Source organism: Python bivittatus, unplaced genomic scaffold, assembly GCF_059951505.1.
Source record: "Python bivittatus isolate LINGU-HERP-01145 unplaced genomic scaffold, Pbiv_v1 ctg000500_np1212, whole genome shotgun sequence".
Classification (NCBI taxonomy): Eukaryota; Metazoa; Chordata; class Lepidosauria; order Squamata; family Pythonidae; genus Python; species Python bivittatus.
The window spans coordinates 1407596-1426905 of NW_028277079.1; the positions used below are offsets into that span (position 1 = coordinate 1407596).

At 47.1% G+C, this 19310-nt stretch overlaps 1 protein-coding gene across 2 annotated transcripts; it reads left to right on the top strand.

Moving 5' to 3' along the window:
• Positions 1 to 1099: 1099 nt before the first annotated feature.
• RAB11B (RAB11B, member RAS oncogene family) lies at positions 1100 to 14906 on the top strand. Of its 2 annotated transcripts, XM_088147417.1 has the most exons (6): positions 1100 to 1282; positions 5499 to 5694; positions 5900 to 6093; positions 7093 to 7173; positions 11150 to 11326; positions 13891 to 14906. In XM_088147417.1, exons 1-5 carry the CDS (start codon positions 1243 to 1245, stop codon positions 11293 to 11295), a joined length of 657 nt encoding a protein of 218 aa, XP_088003543.1. In that variant the 5' UTR covers positions 1100 to 1242; the 3' UTR covers positions 11296 to 11326; positions 13891 to 14906. The 2 variants fall into 2 exon arrangements, with proteins under 2 accessions (XP_088003543.1, XP_088003542.1); XM_088147416.1 differs by having other exon boundaries at positions 11150 to 14906.
• The last annotated feature ends 4404 nt before the right edge of the window (positions 14907 to 19310 follow it).

Consider the following 19310-nt stretch of genomic DNA (forward strand, 5'->3'; position numbering starts at 1 on the left):
CGAGGATTAGGTATGCTCACCACTTGAGTTATATACAGGTAGTCCTCGACTTACAACCACAACTGGGACCAGAAAATTTGTCGTTAAGCGAGGCATCACGTGACTGCACCCAGTTTACAACATTTTTTGTGGCGGTCATTAAGCGAATCACAGGGTTTCCCCATTGATTTTGCTTGTCAGAAGCTGGCTGGGAAGGTTGCGAATAGTGATCACGTGCCGGCAGGATGCTGCAACCGTCGTAATTCCATGCCAGTTGCCAAGCACCCAAATCACGATCACATGACCATAGGGACACTGCAATAGTCATAAGTGCAAGGACCAGTTGTAAGTCACTTTTTTCAGCACCGTCATAACTTTGAGCAATCCCTAAATGAATGGTCGTAAGTCGAGGACTACCTGTATATAAAAAATCAGGATAAAGGCCTAATAACAGGTATTAAGGACATCCAGATATCCTTATATGGCAGAAAAACGTGTATGCATATATTCAGATATAGATGTCTATAGACGTAGGGGTGTGTATGTGCATGCGCGCGCATGTGAGGGAGATTTATTATCCAAATTTATATAGCTGCCCATCTCATATATATGACTCTGGGTGGGTTCAAACAGATACAGAAACGACAAAAAAAACAATACCACCATTTAAAAAGCAAGGAAAAAAACAGCCGGCAAGGGTACAGAAAACCATCACGAGAAACCCACCCATTTCCTAGCCGAGCCAATCGCATCTGGCGCATGCGCATCCACGCGCACAGCATCAGGCAGGCAGACAGGCGGAGCCGCCCCCTCTCGCAAGGGACTCTGCGCGTTGGCACCGCCTCCGCAGCAGATACGTTTTCCTTTGAAATGCTAAACAGGAAGCGTCACGCGGTGAGGGGGCGGGGCCGCCTTCTTTTGAACCGCGGCCGGGCAGAGGCTCCGCCCCCGAGCCGTTCCGCCGTCCCTGCCTTTGCCGGGCGCTGATTGGTTCCCGCTGCCGCTCCCGCTCGCCCCGTACTGGCGGCCCTCCGCCGAGGCCCGCCTCCCCGAGCTCGAGAGCCGTCGCTGATAAGCGGAGCGGGCCGCCCATCCCGGCGCCGCGTCACCTCCGCGCGGGCCCCGCCCTTCGCCTGCCTCGGAGGAGCCTGTCAGGGCTCGCGCGGATCGCCCGGATCGGCCCGCCCGGCTTGGCCTGCTTGGCTCCGGCCGCCGCCGCCGCCTGCCTCCCCCCCCCTCGAGCGGGACGGAGCTAGCGCCGCCATGGGGACGCGCGACGACGAGTACGACTATCTCTTCAAAGGTGCGGGGGAGGCCGCGGGCCGGGCCGGGCCGGGCGGGCCTGGGGCGGCGGGAGCGCCGGGCGGGGCTCCGCGGGCGGGCGGGAAGTACGAAGGGAGCCGCCGCGCCCCCCTTCCCGCCTCGGCCTTTCGCTCCGCGGCGGCCTACGGGGGGCGCGCCGGGGGGCGCCGCCTCCTGGGGCGGCTCGAGGCTCAGCGCGGCCCCAGAAACGGAGGCTCGGCTGGCGCGTGAAGCCCCCCGCCAGAGACCCCGTGCCCCCTCCCCACCCGCCTCTTCGGGGGCGGACCGCTCTCTTCCCGCCTCCCCGCCAGGCCGGTTGAATCCCCTGCGCGGTCTTCGAGGAATGGGCGCGGGTGAAGCCTCCTCTCGGGGGCTCCCAGCGCGGTGATCAGGCGACGAGGGAGCCCCCGGCCCTTCCACCCTCCCCTCGTTTTTAAAATGGCAAGACAAACGGAGAAAAGGATAACGCCGTTCGGAAGGGGCACCATTTCAAGCCAGTGGGCAGCCTTCTTAAAAATAGGGGGTGGCCGTACCCGGCTCTCCATTTGGGTGTGCCCCGAAGGGGTAAAAACCGCCCAGAGTCGCTGGGAGTGGAGGGGCATATAAATCTAAATACTAATACTAATACTAATAATAATAGTGGGTGCTGTTTTGAATGGACTCTTCGGATTGGTTGCGCTTGCTTCGTTCCCCCCTGGTGAATGGGGAGCAGCTCTGTCGACCGTCTGGTGAGATCCCCCTTCTTTCAGGGGTGACTTCTCAGTCACGACCGTTGCGAACGCCTTTTGTAGATCTTTGTTGTCCCCTTGCTGCCTCTGGGTCTGCCCAGTGAAGTGTGCCAGAGCCGTGCCACGGAAAAGCTTGTGTGATGCTCACGCTAGTGCTGGCTGGGCTACAGGAGTGTAGTAATCGCACCAGGGAACTGGGGGGAGGCTGTCAGAGGACGGCTGCAAGGTGTCGGGGAGGAGGAGTGGCTGTTTGCAGTGGGCGCATTGGGGGGTCTGTAAACGCAGAGGCTACCAGCACTGGGCTGCGGTGACCCTCCAGTAACATTCGAGTTGCAATTAGCGTCATCCAGCTTGTCAGCAACTGACGCTGACCTAGAGACCGTGTGGGTCTCGGGCTCAGAATGTGAGGTGGTAGGAGTTCTCTGACCTTGGTTAGCACGAAGACGTTACTTGGGCAAGTAATGAAATTCGGCAAATTAGAAACCAAACTCAGAGAACTCCTCCAGCCCAGCACTGGTGACCTTGGAGTGCATTGTTTTAGGATTGTTTGCTGATTCCTGTGAAAGTGGCCCATAACTGAAGAGCAGCCCGTTCCCATGTTTGTTGCCTGTTCCTGCTCACTTTTCTTTAGAGCTGCGTATGTGTTTAAGCCATGGAGAGTCACTGCAGAAAGCAAGTAGAATGTGAGAATGGGCACAGAAAATAACTATTGGAATTAAAGCAAAATCGAAGCTGTAGTAGAGAAGATAAATCTTTTACCCACTAAGCTTTTTGGTTGATGCAGGGTGCACTTATTTATGCTCACAGCAGGACCTTGAGGGAGTTTTCTACTCCCAGGTATTTATTTTTGTTTAAATATCCTTCGTATTTTTAATTCTGTGCATGTGTTTTATGGTTGAAAGCATTATTTGCACAGTGATCAGACTATTCTGTTTCATTCTAAGAGTTTCTGTTGTCTCCGTAGTCCAGATGATGTTACTGTTTAAGCTGTTTACCATAAATTGTCTGTAGTCTTTAGACTTGAACAATCTCTTCTGTTTTTACTAGATCTCTAAAATGCGCCAAGCAGCACAAAAATCTATATCAGGAGCCAAATGCATAAATGTACAACAACGTAGCTCTAAGAACATTGTTAGGTCAGAAATTAGTTATTGTTTTCATTAACAGAACTAATCTAAGTAAGTGGAAGCACCTAGTAACTTCAGGAGGTCTTTGAGAAAAGGCTAAACAAGGTTGGACCTGATTAGTATTTGGATGGGAGACCACCAGGAAATGCAGAGCTATACACTGTACTGGAAAGTTAAAAAAAAAAAAAAGGCATCCTGGAAAAAGGCAATAGCAAATCACTTCTGTACTGGTGCCAGAGACATGAGATGGGTATCTCCTGGAGGTCTCTAGGAGTTGAGCTTGACTGAAGGAAACCTTTGCTAGAGTTGGGAATTGTAGACAAACTGTTTTTGGTTTCAGCCAAATTTTTTTGACTTGAACAGCATAGTTTAGGAGGGGTGAAAACCACTGGGAGTCTGAAATGCTTGGCAACCTACTGTAGATCACATGGAAACATGCCTTCCACATAGCGCTGGTAGATAAAGGCATAGTTTTCATTGACCTTCACACACAGATGGGTGTAGGTACTGCCTGATGTGTGCCTGTATCTCTTGCAAAAGTTTCCCCAGACAGCTGATTTTGCATTAAGGTGCAGACCTGCTTGAATAGGGCTTGTATTCAGATTAGGTTTCCCGCCAGAATGCAGGTTCCCCACGATACTCTAGAGAGCTGCTTCATCCAGAGGGTCTACCTTTGTGTCGTACTGTATCATACGCAGTGAGCAAAGATCAGGATACAGCAGGTCAGAGTGCAGTAAAGGCAGTCAAACCAAGCTTACTGGGCCTAAGATTCACCTGTGCTTCTGGTCCAGTCAGTTTGCTGGGGAAGCATCTTCCTCGGATCGAGTTTCTTGTTGGGAATCTCTAATTTTTGATAGAACATAGTAGTTATGAAGGCTAGTGTTTGTATGAAATACTGTTTTAAATTAACAGATCCCATGCAAACCAATGTGTAAAATTAAAAATGGATAATAAACGTATGCGTTCATTTTCCATCTTGTTGCTTTCCAGGAGTGCAGTAATGCAGCTGTGTTCCATTACACCACTTCTTAGACTTATTCCTCCATATGGCTCCCAGCCCAGAATATCAGTATGTGTATTCAAAGTCATGTGAGCCTTGGGAAGAGTCCTCAGGTTTCCAGGGGAAGATAATTCCAGAGGATAATTCCACATATCCTTGTCACCCTGCATGGAAGGTTAGGCTTAACAGGAGGATTTTCAGCATAACCTCAGAGGTCACGTTGACACGTGCAGAGTAAGGCCATTCCGTGCACATGCTAGGCCTGGGCTTTGTACTGTTTGAACTGAGCTCTGAAAGAACGAAACACAGAATGCGATAATCGATACAAAAAACCCATTTAAGGAATTACGGCTTTTGTTTTTCCTTCAAAAGCAAATTTCTCATTCTTAGTAGAGTAGCTCTAAAATGTGTAGATATTAATGACGTTTGCAAATACAGAAGGTGAACTGCGTAACATTTCTAGATCTTGCGTTCAGGAATTCAGTGCTGTGTAAAAGTAATTGCCCCTTTCTGTACCTTTGAAACAACAAGCTATGTAGCAGACATAAAAGCAAAACAGAAAAATCATAGAGTTGGGAAAGACCTTAGAGATCACCTGGTATTCCGTGTAAGGGCTTCCCAGGGCAGAGCAGAATGCCATAGTTACTTCCCATGATCTGGAGTTTTTAGTGCTCTTGTTAATGCCTTCCAAAATAGCATGTGCCTGTTTAGCAGCAAGTGTCAATTTGCATTTTGAATGAAAAAGTAGTAACAGAATCCAGGAAGTGGAGACAGTATGGGCTAATGGTTTGGCTGTTAGATTAGGCCTGAGGATCTAGGATCAGTCAACTTTCAGCTATGGACATTCACTGAATGGTAGTCATTGTTTCTCAATGGGCCTGAGAGAGTCTTTTGTGGGGGAAAAAGAAGAGGGGGTGGGGAGGGAGGGTGTGCTGTATAACCTACCCTGAACTGCTGAGGAAAGCTAAAGCCAAAAACTAAGATGTATTAATAATAAGGTAAATAATAAAGCATTTTGGAGATCTGGGTTTGATGGAGTAGGAAGAACAGAACTGACACCATGCTACCTAGGGAATCAGCTGAAGAAGCCAAAGTAGAACCTGTGTTGTTTTCAAAGAGATGAATTTTGGGTGGAAAGGTGGAATAGAAAATGTAGCATTGAAACCATTGAAAGGGATATGAGGGAACAGAAAAGCAGGACACTCAACTATAATTTAAAGGCTCTCTCTTACCACACTGTCCTTTTGTGTGCATTTTGTCAGCGGTGCCCTTTGCATTGCCTAGCTCGTCCTCCCTCCCTCCCATTATAAGATGATGAATGAATGAATACTGATGGAGTGTGGTCTTTTCCTGCCCTCACAGTGGTGCTGATTGGAGACTCCGGCGTGGGGAAGAGTAACCTATTATCCCGTTTCACACGGAACGAATTCAATCTGGAGAGCAAAAGCACCATTGGAGTGGAGTTTGCCACTAGAAGCATCCAGGTGGATGGGAAGACAATAAAGGCCCAGATCTGGGACACAGCAGGCCAGGAGCGCTATCGTGCCATCACCTCTGCGTAAGGCTTGAAAGACAGCTTGGGAGGGCTAGTATGTGGTTAACCAGCAATCTCTGTCTAAGGGACTGTGGGAGATTTAAGAACATTGCGTGCTCTTACAAGATCTTAGCAGACTGTAAATGGGCCACTCATAGTTTGTGCTGTTGTCAAGAGGTTATGTAGTGTTTGACTTTTAGTTTGCATAATACTCTTAAAATAATTTCAGCTATTACCGTGGTGCTGTCGGGGCACTTCTGGTTTATGACATTGCCAAGCATCTGACGTACGAGAACGTGGAGCGCTGGCTGAAGGAGCTCCGGGATCACGCAGACAATAATATTGTCATTATGCTAGTGGGGAACAAGAGCGATCTGCGTCACCTGAGGGCCGTGCCGACGGATGAAGCCCGTGCTTTTGCAGGTTGGGGCTGTTAACTTCTTTTAGTATATAGTACATGAAGCAGCACCGGTTCTGTTCTAAAACATGCTCAGAGGTTTTTGTGAACTGGCCCCTTGGTAGAAGAAAAAAAACCTTGCACGCCTCACAAAAGCTTTGTGCACATTGCTGAAGGATTGCAGTGGTTTTGAAGCATCCAAAGTGCATTTGCTCCAGTAAAGTCTAGAATAAGTCCCTGCCTGAAATGGCCCACCACCATCTGCTAGAGAAGAAAGTTGGTGAACAACAGGCCCAGAAGGTGGAGAAGCTAAAGGTACCTGTGCTCTTGAGCATAAACAAAATACCTCTTGGAACTTGCCAACCCTTAATGTTTCTTAGAACTGCTACATTTTTGTGTTGACCCTTCTCAGGCGACAGCAGCATACTCTGCAATCCCTCAAAGTTAAAATGGCCACTGTGTGACAAAGTGGGTTAGTCACTGTTGCCTCAAGAGCGGCCTTGATCTATCTTTATGGTATGGTGGCTGAGACTCATTGGAATTGTAGTTCAGAGTATCGGTCAGAGGCAGGGTGTGGAAGGCTGATTTAACATTACAGTAGCAAGTTGCGCTGAACCCTGTGGGCTTCTCCTGTTCAGTTTGACTTGGACAAACTTTGATTCCTCTTCAGTATAGTTAGCAAAACTAAGCCAATTTGAAAACATAGTTAATGAAACTCTCTTTGTTTTGTTGTTCATAGTTAGGGCTTGTCATAGTATCAATCTTGGATGTAACAGCAAATGGTTTTTCATCTAAAACTGAAGAAATAGAACTGTCTGGTCAGGCTGGAGGCTGACTCCAGCTGGTTGTGTTGGATATATGTAAACCAGACCAGTATTAATTTTCCCTCCAGTTAACTGATCCTAAGACTTTGGGAGAAAATCCTGCTATACATTAAATCAGCCTTTCCCAATTTGAGTGCCTTCTCCTCTGTGGACAAAGTAGCCAGTATCATTGAAATGACTTCTCCTCTTTGCCCCTTGCAGAAAAAAACAATCTGTCGTTCATTGAAACTTCAGCACTTGACTCAACAAATGTAGAGGAAGCCTTCAAGAACATCCTTACAGGTAAAGGAATGGAAACTCTCCTCTGGACTTCAGGCATAGCTGCTGTCCTGCAGGGGCGCAATGAGGGCTTGAATTTTGGCAAAAGCTTTGTGATGTGATATTGTGATTCCTGTCACTTGCCTCCATCTGGCAAACACCTAATTGACTGACAGGGGAGGAATTGTGATGCGGTTCGTAGGATGGGCTTGTTGGAATCAGGTCTTATCAAGAAGGGGAGCTTGTCTTCTGTCTGCTGCCTGACTGAAATTGAGTGGTATCCTCAGGTGCTCCAGCTGGAAAACCTGCAGTGTGGTTCTTGCCAAGTTTGGCCACGTCGCATCTTGTTTACAACTCTCTCTGCATGTGTTTTCTCTCCTATCAGATAAAATTCTGTAATCATGCAAATGTTTAGGAACAACTCCTGGTCTAATTATTTTGAGTATAACACTTCAGGTTGCAGGTAGAAAGCTATATACCAAAGGATAGAATTTCTTTGCTATGCTGTCAATTTAATATACTAACAGGGGGAAGAGGAGAATGTGTGTTAAATCCAAATGGGCCATCAAGCATGTGTAAAATGGAGAATGAGTTTTTACACTGGATGTTACATTCACATAAACATGCTGGCACCTGACAGGCAGCTTCACCATTAAGCCTGCTTTGTCGCTTTGTTTGGGAGTGGGGGTAGAATTTGGGTGGTATACTGTAAATGAGTGGATGTTGCTGGTTAGGAGCAAACCGGATTGGTGAGGCGTTAGACGTGGCTGTACTGCTTTGGAGGGTGATGGAAGAAGGGAGGAGAGAAGATGGACAGGAGACATGCCAAGGTGACTGGAAGGTTTGGAGCCTGATAGGAGAGAACAAGACACAGAACTGGAGACAGAGTCGGGATGGAAGATTGGGTGGTCCATTGCTGGGCAATGGTGGAGAGGACTGACAGTGAGGCAGCAACAGAGACCGCAGCTACCTCTGTCTTCATGGCCACTAGCCATGAGCTGCCAATCTGGCACAGGTGGAAGTGTCCTTGGATGGACTGAAGCAGCGTTTCACCCTGGTGAGAGGAGGTTCAAATGAAGTGTGCAGAAGGACTGGTGGTGCAAGCCAGGGCTAGCAAAGTGTGACACAAGTTGTGTGGGGCTGTAGTGGCAGCTGGACCTGGTGAGAGGAAGAAGGCAGTTGCAAAGGCCCTTCCTTGGCCATAGAGTAGGTGGAGAGGGCGCCTTAAGGGGCCTTGGGTTATTGCTTGTTGCTGTATATGGATGATGAGCCAGTGAGGCAGATGTGGTGAGAATCTGCGGGTGGGCCAATCACAGGGAAGGCAGAGTCAATATCTGAAACCAGTTCTACCCTCCTGTCCCATAGTATTCAGCCTTAATTCCAGGTAACCAAATGCTTAGTGGTCCTGGGCTCCACCTGTTGTTGGGTGGGCCCAGAGGGTGGTGCTTCCCTCTCAGAAATGTGCCCACTGGGGTTTCAAGTGTGGCACCAGCAACAAACCCAGAGCAGGGGGATGGGGTAGTAGTTGTTATCCAGGAAGCCTTAATGGCTTTCAGAGGCACTGCGCTGCAGATAAACACATGCCAGATTCTGTGGTTGAAGGTGGGCTCTAGGGAGCCAAGAGCTTTGTTGCTGCTGTAGTAGCCTCCCTGCTGTGTGACAACATTCCCGTTCAAGCTGAGGTGACATGTCCCCTCCTCAAGTCGTTGCTGGACCCAGCAGTTCTGAACAATTTTCACTTAGTCTTCAACCTTCCTTTTCTGAGGAAAATTGTTGAGAAGGTAGTTGGGTTTCAGCTTTAGATGGTTGTAGAAGTGGATTATATGAATCTGTTTCAGTTGGGTTTCAGGTTGGGGCATAGTACGAGATCAATACTGATCACACTTGTTGATGAGCTCTGGCAGAGCCAGGATCAGGGTGGTGCCACCATCCTGGTATTCCTTGATTTTCGGTGTGATCAGTTGTAGTATCCTTCTGGACCAACTATGGGGCCTGGGAATGGGAGGCACAGTGTTACAGTGGTTCTTCTTCCTCCAGGATTAGTTCTATCATTGTTCATGGGGGAGATGTTCATCTCCAATCTCTCCCTGCTTCTGTTTAACATATGCATGAAGCCATTGGGTGGGATCAGTCGTTGACACAGGGTCAGGTATCATCAGTATGCTGGTGATACTCAGTTGCATCTCTTGAGTCCTGGTTAACCAAGCAGTGCTCTCAAGGTCTTGACCCAGTGCCTGGAGGCTGTTGATATATGAGTGGGGAGGAACAGGCATAAGTTTAGCCTTGACAGGACCAAGTGGCTATGGGTTTCTGATTCATCTGGTGCTAGGGATTTTCCATCTTTCATTCTAAATAGGTTGTCACTTCCTCAGACAAAACTGCTGTGCAGTTTTGGGGTCTTCCTGCTTGGTGTCTCTTCTCATGATCACTCATGCCTTAGTCACCTTGCATGTGAACTGTTGCAATGCACTACTGGACATAGGGCTGCCCTTGGAGACCACTTGGAAGCGACAGCTGGTCCAGAATGCAGCGGCATGAGTGGTAATGGGCAGATGGTTTCCAGAGGATGCTTGGGGAATTCCCTAGCTTTCCAGCAGACAGCTTGGGGCGGCACCTGGTGAGCAGTTGGCAACAGGAGGGAAGCTGAGCAGTGGATACCATTGTTCCTGAGAAGTCTCTTTCTAGGGGCCAATCCTGGTTTGTATCTTGTTTTCCTGAGGTTCTCTGTGACATGCAGGTGCCAGTGATGATGATGATGATGATGATGATGATGATGATAATTTATTAAACTTGTATACTGCCTGACTCTCAACAACTCTGGGTGGATGCTTGGAGCGCCAAAGAAGGAAGATGAGAAGTTAATCTGAGCATGGGTGCATGCCCGTGTTTGGGTTACACTGTGATGATAAGGGAGGCGAAGTGGGCTCACTTCTCGTCCTTTATTGCTTCAGTGGACTGTCATCCAGTGGCCTTGTAATTTCCTGCTGGAGAGGAGTCAACATAGAGATTGCCCACCTGGCTGCTGAGATCAATTTGCACGGCAGCTTTGGGACTCAGGCTCCTTTGAGAGCTGTGGCTAAAGCTACCTTTGTCCACCTTTAGTTGGTGCACCAGTTGCGGCCTTACCTGGTGCAGAGATTTGGGTGTGGTGACTCAGACCCCAGTATTACTTGGTTAGATAACTATAATATGCTCTGCGGGAGGCTGCCTGTGGTGGCCCCCTGGAAACTGCAGCCAGTTCTGTTGGGAACACGGAACACCAACACGGCATACCCTACACTGGTTACTGGTTGGTTTCCGTGTGCAATTTCCAGTGTTGTTTTATATCCATAAAGTCCTTTATGGCTCGGCACCTGGCTACCTGCAGGACTACCTGCTAGATCACACAGGAGAAACATGCTGTTCCACACTTCAGAGAGGCAAAGAGAACTGAAGCCATCTCCCTAGAATGGTCTCCCAGTGGAGATGAGGCTTGTTGATGTTCAGAAATACATTAAAAATGGAACTATTTCAGAGAGCATTGTAACTAAGTTCTTGCACTGTGCCATCTTTTACTCCTTTATATTCTATTTTATTTTTGGGGTATTTTGTTTTAGTTGTGTTGTGCCTTTCAGGTTGGGGTTTTATGTTTGTTATTTTATTAGTATTTTTAATCATACTGTTGCTGTTTTAACTTCTTTGCTATATTATATATTATGTAAGCCACCAAGAGCTGTTGGATTGAATAAATGCAATAAGTAATTGCTGACTTTTCATAACAGTGCCCAAACCGTAAAGGATGCTATATCCTGGGTCACAGCACATGCTAAGTGAATGACTAAATCCTGCAACATGCTGGATCCAACTATGCAACCCTGTTTTGCCCTAATCTGGGACTGTGTGATCCCAGCCTGCATGGATCGCGCTCGCTGGGGTGTGCTAACCAGCTGCTTATGGGGGCTGGATTCTTTTTTGTGTAAGAAATACATTCTCATCAGAACCATCCTGGTTTTTTTTGCAGAGATTTATCGCATTGTGTCCCAGAAGCAGATTGCAGACCGGTCTGCCCATGACGAGTCTCCTGGAAACAACGTGGTGGACATCAGTGTGCCCCCCACCACCGACGGACAGAAATCCAATAAACTCCAGTGCTGCCAGAACCTGTGACATCCCTCGGCTGCTGCCTGTCCTTTCCTTGGTCTGTCCTTCAGATGGAGACGTGTGCGCACTTCCCTGGCATCTCTCCTGTCCTTTGCTGACTCCTCTTCCCTCCCTTCCATTTTAGAGCATTATCAAGAGGGCTAACATTCCCTTGCCTGTGACTAGCTTTGAATGTAGTGATGGGGAAGGGGGCCGTTCGAAATTCCGCCTTGAGCCAGGAAATGTTTTCTTGTGTGTGTTTGTTCTGTTTACACGAATGGGAAGGATGTGGGCTGTTTGTTCCAACGGGAGAAATCACTGTGCTTGAGGAACACACAGGGAGCGCTGTCCTCAGTTTCCATTGAGGCTGTTTTGCAGGCACAAAAGAACTTTTAAATCAAAGGAAACAACCACCCTTTTCTGGCTTCTCAGAGCCACTTTGGTAGTGGTCTTACGTCCTGTTGGTGTATACAAACGCCTGCACACTCACACCTGAAATTCAGTGATGAGGACGTGGTTCTGTGGCTTGTCCACCTCCCTCTCTTTGGCCTTCTTTCCTGCTCTAACGCAAGTGGGTTTGGTCGCGTCGCTTTCCCTGGTTTCCCTCAGACCAGCCCACTTCTTTCTCTTGGTTCCCCCCCTTCAGTTTGGGACAGTGAAGTATGTCTGTGCGCAGAGATCTCGGCCTTCTCCCGAGCCGCCACCAAGACTGCGTGCGGGCCCTGGGAACTGGCTCCGAGAGGTCACTTTCTGGCATCATGCTGATGAGTTTAGTACATGAAGTGCCAGCTGATGGCTTTCTGGGAGCTGCCCTGTGATCCCTCTTCACCTGTGCACTGTAGGAATGCTTCCTCAAGTATCTCCAAGATTCTGTCTTTGCATGTTGCTTTCCTCCTCAGCCTTCCTCTGCCCTTCAAACCCCTTCGGATTGAGTGTGAAGCAATATTTTTCATGCCTTGTACATAACTTGCACTGGTAAGGTTACTTGGATGAATAGTTGTAGAGAATCAGATACTTGATAGCTCCTTTTTTGTAACGTTTGAGCATCTTGGAATTTGTATTATCCCCTTGCAGGTCATTTGCTCTTTATTTCTTACCTCCCTGATATGCAAGCGTTTGTATTCGCCCTTTTGAACCCCACCCTTCCTGGCTTGTTTCTCTCTCATCTTGCTCCCCTGAGGGTTTAAGGCTTCCCCCCCCTAAATTCTTACCGTACTCGGTGCACTGGAAATCTAACATTGGCAGGGTTAAAATACTATGTATCCAAAATAAGAATGTCTGCTGGGAAGCCATCATTTGCAAGAAAAGATCTTGGTTCCAGTGAACTTCCTATCTTCCACTAGTTCTTGTGCTGTTCAGTTTTTGAAGCAAGGATGAAAATAACTGGTGGGGTGTGGATTTCCAAGTCGTCACAACAGTCTCTGGCTAGGAGGCAGTTATTGCTGGGCAGCCAGCAGTGCTCTGTGTGTGTGTGTGTGTGGTAAGCAAAATTTTGGTCTTGCCCCATTCACCTGGGGCATGTTCATGTGATCAGGACAGCTGCCACAGCTTCTGTTTTCCTGGTTGGCCAAAAATTCTTCAGAAGATAACACCTACATTCCACTAAACTCTTGCCTAGATTCTCAAACAGCACATGTTTTTTCAGCCAGTTGACAAAATAAAAAATTCCCATTTTGCTGTTGGAATTTTTTAACCTCTGATCTATTGAGAAAGCCTGGGAAGGAAGGAAGCTGCTGGTGCCCTGCCAGCTAATCTCTGGAACAGAGGTGGCCCTTTCCCTGGGATTGGCAGTCTGCTTTTCAAGTGGGGTTGCTGAGTCATAATGCATGTAAGAAAACAAGATAATTTATTTTGGAGCCTGGCCATTTGTCCCTCTTTGGATGTTGAATGATGTTGCAGTCTGCCCAAGCCACAAAGACTTCGTAATCGTGGCTTGGCGAAGCGGGGAGGGCAGTTTGTTCTGAGGACAGTTCTGGAGGCAAGCTCGCCGCTCAGGCCTTCATGCTTATCTCAGACAGTTTCTTGGAGCCCTTCCGTCTTCCGTGTGGAAGACCCTGCGTAAGTTGGCAGGAGGTGGTGCTGGTTGCTGTTGCCTCAGCACTTTTTTCCGTCATATCCGCATGTTATGAGGGATTTGTTTCTTCCACTGAGCAAGGCAGTCCAGAGTGCAGATTCAGCCATTATGTAGCTGGCAGAGGAAATGTGACTCCCTATACAGTACATGAACAGCCACCCACTTTAAGAGAACTGGCACCTAGTCGGTTGGTTTGGGTCTCCCCTTCCAGGCTAGAGGTACTGTAGTATTTGGATAGAAAGTGGGAAAGGTACTTCAGATTCAGCACGGATGTAGTCCCTGCACCTGTCAGCCCCACCGCATGGCTTCCTTAAAGGGCTGCTGATGGGCACAGTTCGTGTATCCACCCCAGACCTGAAGCCTCTTTTCCACTTGGATCCAAATGCCTAGACTTCCTAGCAGATGAGATAGTTTTTTACTTTCAATTTTATGGGAGAGAAGGTTTCACTGTGGGATTAAAAGCTATCCTGTTTCTTGGGCCCTGGGCTCCACCCTAAATTGCATCCAACTTGAGCTTTGGAATAGTCACTGGATCCTTCTTCCCACAGCAAGGAGTCAATCTCAGGTGACTCCCCTCTGACTTCGGTTCTGGAGGCTTGGCTCAAGGGAGCTGAGAAGTAATTCCAAGAAGACCCCAAACAGCCCCTAAGAGGACGAAGGGAGAGAAGAAGATTGGAGATGTCGGAAGAAGTCCTCACGGAAGACCTCAGGAGTCCTTCCAAGGAGGGCAAGTTACTAGTTCACACACTACATGCTTGTGTTTTTAAATAACAGTTCCATGGTAATATCTCCCTGCTATGGATAGTAGTCTGGCTAAACTAAATAGGAGAAACCTGGAAGCCCCCTATTCTCCTTTGTGCTCCTTAGCCTTTGCCTGAGTGGGTTCTTCTCTGCTCCCCATGCCTTAGACTTGCTATTGCTAACTCTCTGTTGCCCCCTCTGCTGCTGGAACCCTTGGTGCTGAAGGCCCCAGGGCTGAGGCAGAGGAGAAAGAAACCCTGGGCGGCTTCTGCCCGGCCCCTGCTTTGGGAAAAACAGCTCCCTTTCCCTCTTGTGTCTAGATGGTGTGCTCCCCTGGCCGTGTGGTGCTTGGTGAGCAAGGAGGGTTGCTAGAACGATCTTTGGCACCCAGCAACAGGGAAAGTAAACCCCTTGAGGTCTCTCTGCCTCAAGAACCCAGACCTGAACGCGAGGTCTCTCTGATAAAAGCAGCAGCAGCAGCAGCAGCAGCAGTCATTATGAGGGCCTTGAAGAGGGCCATGCAGCAGTTCTGACTTGGGGAATGACACAGGGGCTCCTCCTCCCAAAATACTGGGGCTTGGAATCAGCCCCAGGGTGCTGGTGAAACTCTGGAAAGGCTGTGAAACCTCTTCCCTTGCTTGGTTGAACACTCCTGGGGCCAGTAAAACCTCTGGAGGTCGTGGGGTGATGGAGGAGTCAAGGTTTTTTCTCTTATTTGCTTCCTGCAGATTCTTTGTTAAGTGCAATTCCCCTTGTAAATACGCCCTTGGATTTTGTGCATGGTTATTATGTATTGTGGATATATAAAGATTGCCAAACCAAATAGTGTCTGTGCATGTAATTTTTTATTCTGAGAAATAGGTACTTGGAAGTGAGTATGTTTTGTACAAACTTTCAGCTGGGAGAGGAAGACCAGAATAGACTCCTGAAAATCTCCTCCAACCTTTTTTTTTTTTTTTGGTTTTCTGTGAGCATGAGGGAGAGTTCTGTTTGCATAGCTTGCAAAAGTCTAAACTATGGTTAACACGGATAAGCCGTGTTAAACCAGCCAAACCACATTATGTCTCAGCACGTTCTAGGAACTGGACTGTCAAAGCATTGTATAGTTTATTTTAAATTAGCATATGTGTGAACATATAGGCTCAGTCTGTTACCTCCACCAGGACCAGTGAGGCTTCAGCTTGGACGCTGCTGCTGACATCCAGTTGAGCTGATGGGTGTGTGGCAGGGCAGTCAGCAAATACTATGGTTTGCATGATTTTGGCCACCATGACTTGTAGAGCATCCTACAGTGTTCTGGTTCACATCATAATAGGTTATAAATAATACCCTCCACCCCCCCATTCTTGATTTAGCACACACAGTTAAGCCAGCCATTTAGGGTGTTCCCGGCTGGAGATCCGGAGTTTTTGGATAGCAAGCAGGCTGGCTGGATTCACATAACACACTGGCCCAAGCACTGGCTATCCATGGTGTGTAAATTCAGCCTTTGTGGTCAGTTTATTGCTCAGTGTGTCATGCAAAGCTGGGAGGCAGGGCTAAGTAATTCAGTCATGGATAAATGTGTGAACTCTTTGTGACAAGGAAGGTTCCTCTTGGAACCAGAATTAGAATTTGGAAAGATCCCTTGAGGCCATCCATTCAACTATCTGCCGTGGAGAGTATCCCGGACAGATGGCTGCCTAGCCACTGCACGAGCACGTTCAAAGGTAGAGAGCCCAACCTCTCGCCTCCCTGGATCCTGCTCTTAGGTTCACGGTGTTTTGCTTGGTTCTGGCTTAGCGTTGTGCCGCGATTTTGCTGTTGCTGTGACATACCTTGTTATATGAACCCAGCTGCTGTGGCTTAGAATGTGTTAATTGGACCCCTGCGGCTTCAAACTATGGTTAAAACATAAGCCAGCATAGATTGGTTATGTTTTATCTATTATCTCTTGGGGACAGCATGGTCAGACAGCGTATCTTGATGTCAGCAAAGCTATACGGTCGTTCCACATGGAGTGAATCTCTGGTTCCTTAAGCAGCTGGCTTCCAATTGCAACTTAAACCAAAATGTGATTGTCTTGTTTATGGCTTGAACCTTGCCATTGTTTATAAATGATAGCTTAAAATTTAATGTTTCATATGAACCCAGCCAACTGTAGTTATTCATTACATTTAATTAAGCAAACTGTGTCCTAGCATGTCTAAACATAACCAGCCTATTCTTGTCAGTGGCTGTGGATTAACTTGGAGGGATAAGTTTCTATATGGAATGGGGTCTTAGATGTAGCAGGACTAACACACTAGGATTCTTATAATTACAATATTATTTATGTATAATAAATTAATACACTGATCTGTCTGGTGGCAGGGGGTGTCATAACTGACTGAGCTCTAATATGCTGCATCATAAGTCAAGGCCAGCTCAAGGATTTAATATTAATTTCTTATAACCAATTGTCATGCCTAGCTGATGTAAGAAATGCAAAGAGATGGAAAAACAGGAAAGATGCTAAGCAATCAGGGTTCAGAATTTATTATCATGATTATTAGAATATACCGTACACATGCTGAGATCAACAGCATGAAGACTAAGTTAAGACAACTGAATTGGGACAGTCTAAAGCAGTGCTTCTCAACCTTGGCAGCTTGAAGATACACAGACTTCAGCTCCCAGAATTCCCCAGCCAGCTATGCTGGTTCAGGAATTCTGGGAGTTGAAGTCCACACATCTTCAAGCTGCCAAGGTTGAGAAACACTGGTCTAAAGTAAGAAAACAATACTAGGCATTTCTTCAGCAGCAGGATGCTCAGGAGTTTTACATGCTTAGTAAAACATTAACACAGTTCAGTGAATAATAATAGGAAAGAAGATGAATAGCAGTCTGACATTTGGACTGCTTCATATGTGATTGATAAATGATGGAATGACATCTCCTGGGAAAAGGGGCTGCTAGGTTGAAAAGGGGGACCATCAGTACAGGGGCTTTGGGTAGCTCTTCAGAGTTTTGGAAGGGCCTGGGCTTGGGGGCTCCAACCCATGAGTTTTGCTACTAACAAACTGTAACCATCAATCATATACTTGGTAACTTCATGTTTCTTGTAAAGAGGTGTGGGTTCTAATGAATAAATATACCTTGTTTATTTTGTCTCTCTGCCATTGGATATACACCGCATGCATCCAAATTCTGAGCAGTGTGGTTGGTGGGATAGTATTGAGGGAGGGTGTCCTAGGCAGGTGATACAAGGCTTTTTCCACCCTAGATTCCCCTCTTACACCAAGCTGGGCGCTAATCTACATTTTTGGGGGACTGGAGGGATAATTTGATAAGATGCCTAGTAAACTTTCAGAAAACTGGACAGGGTCAGTAACTACACATAAGACAGATGGATTGTGTTAAGCGAGATCACTGATTGATCTGAAATGAAGGTGACGTTCTACAGACCGACATGGCTAATTTGTATAATGGGTGCTAAAAAGCCAAAGGGTGGTGAGGAGGACAGGGGAGACCCAGCTCAGGAGCAGGGTATGCGTGTAAATGATTTGTTAGGGTCATGAATGACAGATTGGGTTCAAGCAAAGGCAGTCCTGGGATTATGAGATTATGCGAGTGAGGTTATGAAAAGGACTAGATCAGTTGTGTTTAGGCCCTCTTTTGAGTTCTGTGCCTAATCCTGATTGGAGGTGCTAAATATGGGAAGGATACTGACTTGCATGTCCAGTTGAGGGGAATACATCACTGGGCCCTGATTGGCAGTACAAAAAACTGCAATCTAGAACCAGCCCGGGTCTGTTCCCGCTCATTCATTTCATGGTGGGTGGAGAGGAGAACTCAATTTCCCACAGCCAGCCGGTCTCTCAGCCTCTCCCTTGACTCTTTCCTGTCCCTGGGCCTGCACCTGTGGATCTGTTCCCAAAGACAGCCCAGTGCAGGAAACCCTGTAAAAATTACCCTCTCTCTTTGGGTGACTCTGGCCCAGTCGCTCTTTCTCAGCCCAGCCCACCTCTTGTTGTGGCGGTTGGGGAAAATGGGAGGAGGAATGCCGCTTATGCCAACTTGAGTCTTCATTATAAATCTGACAAATGCATTTGGAGACGGTTAATGATGCGTGTGCTTCAGAACCATGGTCCTTGGGTGGGGAAAAGGAATCTTCATTCATGCCAGTGTGTATTCTGCACAGCTTCTCCAAACTTAGGGGATGCCCAAAGACTGAACAGTCCTGAACGATATCCTGATGGAAGTAACTCTTTGGCACATTTGCTGTGACTTTGGATTATAATGATGTAGTTTCTCCCTCCGGCAACAGCATTTGGTTTTTAACTTGGATTAAGTTGATGAGGTTTTACCACTGGGCTCTTTTTTATATGATTTTATGGACAGGAGGTATTTTGTTGTTTTCAACCCCAGTTACAGAGGGAGACTTGGTCACTGCCCAGAGTCGTTTGTGATTGGAGGGACCTATAAGCCTCATAAATAAACATGCATTATCATCCAGAATGGCTTTGAATCAACCAGTACTACTAATCAAATTCCTTTCCTGAGGGTTTTGGCTGAGTGAAAGGTGCTAAACTAACAGGCACCTTCAGATGGTGGTGTGGTTGCCCCAAGCTTGGATTTTATTTTCAGAAAGACATATTCCAAGTTAAGCATTGCAGTGATTTATTAAAGTTATGCACTGATTAAATATTTCTGACTGGAACCAAACTACTGTAGCTTATCTCCTGTAATCGGATTTTCAAAAATCAAGTAAGTGCCACAGAGAGAGAGATTCATCATTTTACTATTTACAGAATACAGAATGTTGCTTGCGTACACACACACACAGCCTCAGTAGCTAAGTAGAGTCAGCTGGTTAGTCTTTGAATGGGGGGCAGCAAGAGAATCCCCCGACTCTAGGCTGAACTGACAAATTGAGAAACATCCAGGATGACTGTAGAAAGCCACGTCTGGGCTATTGCCAAGAAAATTACAGGAGTTGAGCTGTTTTTAGATGCTCAGTTAGGCAGGAGCATCTCTGACCATTTTAAACAGTATTTCTGCCCAGAATGATGTTTGCACAGGTGAAGGTAGTTGAGTAGGGAAAATCTTAAAATAGCTGAGAAATGCTGGCCAGAACTCACCTGTTATGTCCTTCATTATAGCATTTTCAAAGCCCTTTGTTCTGTATGCTTTTCACCCAGTTCCCAGTATTTTTAGGTATTGCTGGTCCAGTGAAAGATTTTTGTCTGTTCGTTTTCCTCCATTT

Coding starts and splice junctions, on each gene's coding strand:
- RAB11B (XM_088147416.1), top strand. CDS start 1,243: ATGGGGACGCGCGACGACGAGTACGACTATCTCTTCAAAG. Junction 1,283..5,498: donor GTACGACTATCTCTTCAAAG/GTGCGGGGGAGG, acceptor CTGCCCTCACAG/TGGTGCTGATTGGAGACTCC. Junction 7,174..11,149: donor CTTCAAGAACATCCTTACAG/GTAAAGGAATGG, acceptor TTTTTTTTGCAG/AGATTTATCGCATTGTGTCC.